The sequence below is a fragment of the Vigna radiata genome, unplaced genomic scaffold (genome assembly GCF_000741045.1).
Source record: "Vigna radiata var. radiata cultivar VC1973A unplaced genomic scaffold, Vradiata_ver6 scaffold_7, whole genome shotgun sequence".
Lineage (NCBI taxonomy): Eukaryota > Viridiplantae > Streptophyta > Magnoliopsida > Fabales > Fabaceae > Vigna > Vigna radiata.
This window is the reverse complement of record NW_014543262.1, coordinates 3,696,934-3,701,128: the sequence shown is the minus strand read 5'-3', so window position 1 is coordinate 3,701,128 and position 4,195 is coordinate 3,696,934. Positions and strand designations below refer to the sequence as shown.

At 31.9% G+C, this 4,195-nt stretch overlaps 1 protein-coding gene across 1 annotated transcript; it reads left to right on the top strand.

Annotated features, from left to right (window-relative positions):
- Nucleotides 1–264: 264 nt before the first annotated feature.
- Nucleotides 265–1,386, top strand: LOC106753745 (ethylene-responsive transcription factor LEP). The gene has a single exon (XM_014635596.2). The coding sequence runs from the start codon at nucleotides 378–380 to the stop codon at nucleotides 1,038–1,040; it is 663 nt and encodes a 220-aa protein (XP_014491082.1). The 5' UTR covers nucleotides 265–377; the 3' UTR covers nucleotides 1,041–1,386.
- The last annotated feature ends 2,809 nt before the right edge of the window (nucleotides 1,387–4,195 follow it).

Sequence of the window (4,195 nt, the reverse complement as noted above, 5' to 3'; positions counted from 1 at the left end):
GAATATGTGGATAAAGCGATCAAGCTTCAAGAAGCTTAAAAAGTATGACTTATTATTTTCATATATTCATTTTATTTTCTATTTCTTTTTATTTTTTAATCAAATTAATTATTATTACACTACAACATATATATAAACTCGGTTAGGAATTTATAAATTAAATTTGATATAAAAAAAAAAAAAAAGCACGTGCTCACAGAAGGAAGGGCAAGATGGGAAAACAGAAGAAAGCGAGGGCAGAAACGAGAATGCGCTCACCCCAAGTGTGTCTTATTTAAACCAGAGACTCGACCACAACAAAACAAACTCACCGTTACCAAAAAGAGAGAAAAAACGAAGCGTTTCATTCATTCAGTTTCTTTCACCAACCTTCCACGATGAACCCGCGAACGACGTCGTCATCGTCGAAGACGAAGAAGAAGCAAACGGCACCAGAGCCGCACCATACGGCATGGGGCGGGAGGTACCTCGGCGTGCGGCGGAGGCCGTGGGGACGGTACGCGGCGGAGATTCGCGACCCTTCCACCAAGGAGCGGCACTGGCTGGGCACCTTCGACACCGCCGACGAGGCCGCACTCGCCTACGACCGAGCCGCACGTGCCATGCGCGGATCACGTGCGCGCACCAACTTCGTCTACGCCGACACCACTCCCGGCTCATCCCTCACCCCCATCATCTCCCCCGACCAACAACCCGTCCCTCAACCCGACCCGGTTCTAACCCTGGACCCGTTTTCCCTCCTGGGGTTCCCCTCCGGTTCTTCTTCCTACGATGAAAATGCCTCGGCCAACGTGGCAGCTTCCCACTTCAGCCAGCAACCGTTTTTTGCAAATAACGATAACAATAATTATTACAATAATAACAATAATAATGAGAACAGTGGGAGCACGGTGGAGCTTCCTCCATTGCCACCGGATATTACAAGTTCCATGGGTTACGTGATGGAACAGCAGAGTGATGGATTTTACTGGGAGGGTGCAATGTCAACAGTGTCAGAGTCTCAAGTTTTTGAGTTGGGGAGCTCCTCCTACTTCTTCTGAAAGGAAACTATAATGATGCATGGTGTGTAGTAGAAGAGTTAGTTTGTTGGGTTTATGTCTGTATCCCTGTTCTGTGTGCGCCTGTTGTTTTGTTGTTATTTAAGAGCTGGGTTTGTCTTCCAGAGTGCGTAATGTAAATTCTTACGTTGGGTGAGTTTGCACTTGCGACCAAATGGAGAATATAACCATCATTTTACGTTACTTTTGTTTTGTTCGGGTGTTTTTCCACAACCACAGACCAACAAAACTTACGTCCTGCATTTTAGTTACTTGTTTTTTCTTCTCAAATTCAGATCTTAACCATGTAATATACTAATGGAATTTATTTCATTATATTAATCATTTAACCTATGCTTTATCTCTCTCTTCATGTATATACATCTATGTCTGAAGATTTTTTTTTTCTATTCTTAATGTTTAAATAATGGAATTTTTTATTTCATTATATTAATCATTTAATCTATCCTTTATCTCTCTTCAACACAAGAAGTACATGTCTAAAGACATTATTCCTTTTCTTAATTAATGTTTAAATGCTTAAAAAGGTTTTTTTTTTTTTCCTTCAATGCGAATGTGAGACTCCAAACCTCAAATCCTATGCCATAATTTTATATTATTTCCACTTTCGATGAAAGAGTTTTTTCTTCTAATCTTTCGTATTAGGGTTCATCTAAAAGGAAAGGCATAGATGAAATAAAGATAAATATTGTGATTAAAAAAAATGTTTGAATAGTTAAGAGGGGAAAAATGTTCTTCAACTAACCAAGCTTGTTGCTAAATTTTCCTACTCTTTCTAGTCTTTAATATGATATAATTAGTACTAAATATAATATAAAAGGTAAACAAGTTCGAATATTATTTTCCACACATACTTACGTTATTCGAAAAAATTACATTTATTCACTAATTAAGGTTAAGAAAAACTTTGAAATAATAAAAAAAATATTGATTGTAAAATCATTCTAAAATTGTAGAAAGTGATAAAATTGATTTAATGAATTATACGATAAAGACTTTACTTAGGTTAGGTTTCATATAACAATTTAATGTAAAAATACAAAACAATATACTTTTAATTTTCACTCAAAACATTCACACCACTTGTAACAAGTCTTAATGTTTTACTGTTAAGTCTAAACATTAAGAATAAAAACCATACTACTTTAGCGATTTTTATTATAAGTTTTCATTAAATTCAAAATTATGATATTATGATTGACTAATTATTTCATATTTATGTAGATGTGAAATCTATTAGGTGTTCTATCCTAATCAGGTTTTTCAAACTATTTTTCAATTAATAGGTACTACCAAATATGCCAACAATAAACATGCAGTTAAAAAGAATAGACATGATGAAAAAGAAATATATTAAAGAGTAGAAATCACAAAAATTGAAGATGTATTAAGTCCAACTCCCGTGAATAAGGGAGTTGGTTACTTCTATATATTCTAAATACTAAAAAAGAATGATGAATAATGTCTTCAACTTCCAAAATGATTCCCTGTCATTTCTCTCTTAGAGTTTGTTTCCTACACTCTAAGAGTGTGTTTTACAACTCTGTCAAGCCTCTTATTTATAGGATCTAGGCAAATTTGTTCGAACTAGATTAAACTTGATTGATAAACCCCTCTTCTGAGTTTCACGATATAAGCAATGTGGCAGAGAGAAGAGTGAAGCTGGCAGAAGACGTGACAGGACTGTTAGCCAGATCAACCAAAAGTTGATGCCGTCTATTTTTAAGGTCTAACTTTACATGTTTTAATACTAAGAGGACTAAATGTCATCAATGTTTTGAGTAAGGACTAAAACAAAAAATCAATAATACTTTAGGGACAAAAAAACATATTTAACCCAAATATTTTTCAATCCTTTATTTGATTTTTTTAATTGAAGTAACTCAATATAATGATAACTCATTTTGTTGAGATATTGTTTAATATTTGGTGATTTGAACTTATCTACACAATATTTTTACAAGAATCAAATATTTTTGTTTTCCAATTTATTAAATAAAAAGCTTAATTCTCTAAAAAGTAATTATAAAAATACCAATAAAAGATAAAAATAAACAAAACAAAAATAAATGATAATGACAATTATCAAAATGCATCTGACACATTTTTTTTTTGTTAACATGATGTATTAAAAGAACTATATCCATTCATTTTAAAAATTTAAATATGAAAAGGTATCAAAGTTTCATACAGGGATTGTTCTTGCAAGACTGCGATTACTCTTAATCACCAAATCTCTCTTAATCTCCTCTAGTAATATTTCGTTTGTTCTCCTCGTTTCCATCCAGTCGAGAACCTGCAGATGGTTTTTTGACATTAAAGTAAGTGTTCCATTTTGAAAGGTTCAACAGATACAGATGATTCAAAGTATTAAATACTTTACCGACATGTTTTATTTATAATGCCCTTTACCTTTTAGAGAGCCTAATTATGACCTAATAGTTTTCTAACATTGTTTAACATGGTAATCTTCTTATTAGGCTTTCTACCTTTACCTCTATATGGATCAGTAGTAAAGCTCGTTTCATCAATAATGGCTCGATCGAGTAGTTACTTGACATGTATACTAAGCTTCCAAGACCGAACATGCAGGTGGAGCAAGGAGCTAATTCTAATTTCACCTCAAATTTAAGAGATAAAACTATATTTAACTCTTTTTTGAAAAAATAATTATCATTTTTTTATTAATATAAAAATTATAAGCAATTAAATGAGTGTAAAACATAACATTTAGTTCAGTAGAATGACTTTATCACAGTATAAAAATTATCATAAATAGAAATGATAATTATCTAAATAAATTTGCATTTCAATATTTAGAAATTGAGATAAAGAAAATATTATAAATATAAGAGCTTACCATGATGTTCATCATAAGAGTGTTTCATCCGACATCTCCAACCTCTCATCTTACACCTTTAAAAATTACACTTTTAACCTTCTCACACCTTATTTTATACCTCCAACATTTTTAAAAATTTCATTTTTAAATATCTTTTCATTTTTTCTCTTCCTTATTAAAAACACTCTATAGCACCTTAATAATAATTTAATTTAATTATAATAATAGTTATTTTAAAAACATTAATATAAAATAATAATAATAACAATAATAAATAAAATAATAATAATCAATT

Bases quoted from the DNA above. Each gene is read 5' to 3' on its own strand.
- LOC106753745 (XM_014635596.2), top strand. From the start codon at position 378: ATGAACCCGCGAACGACGTCGTCATCGTCGAAGACGAAGAAGAAGCAA.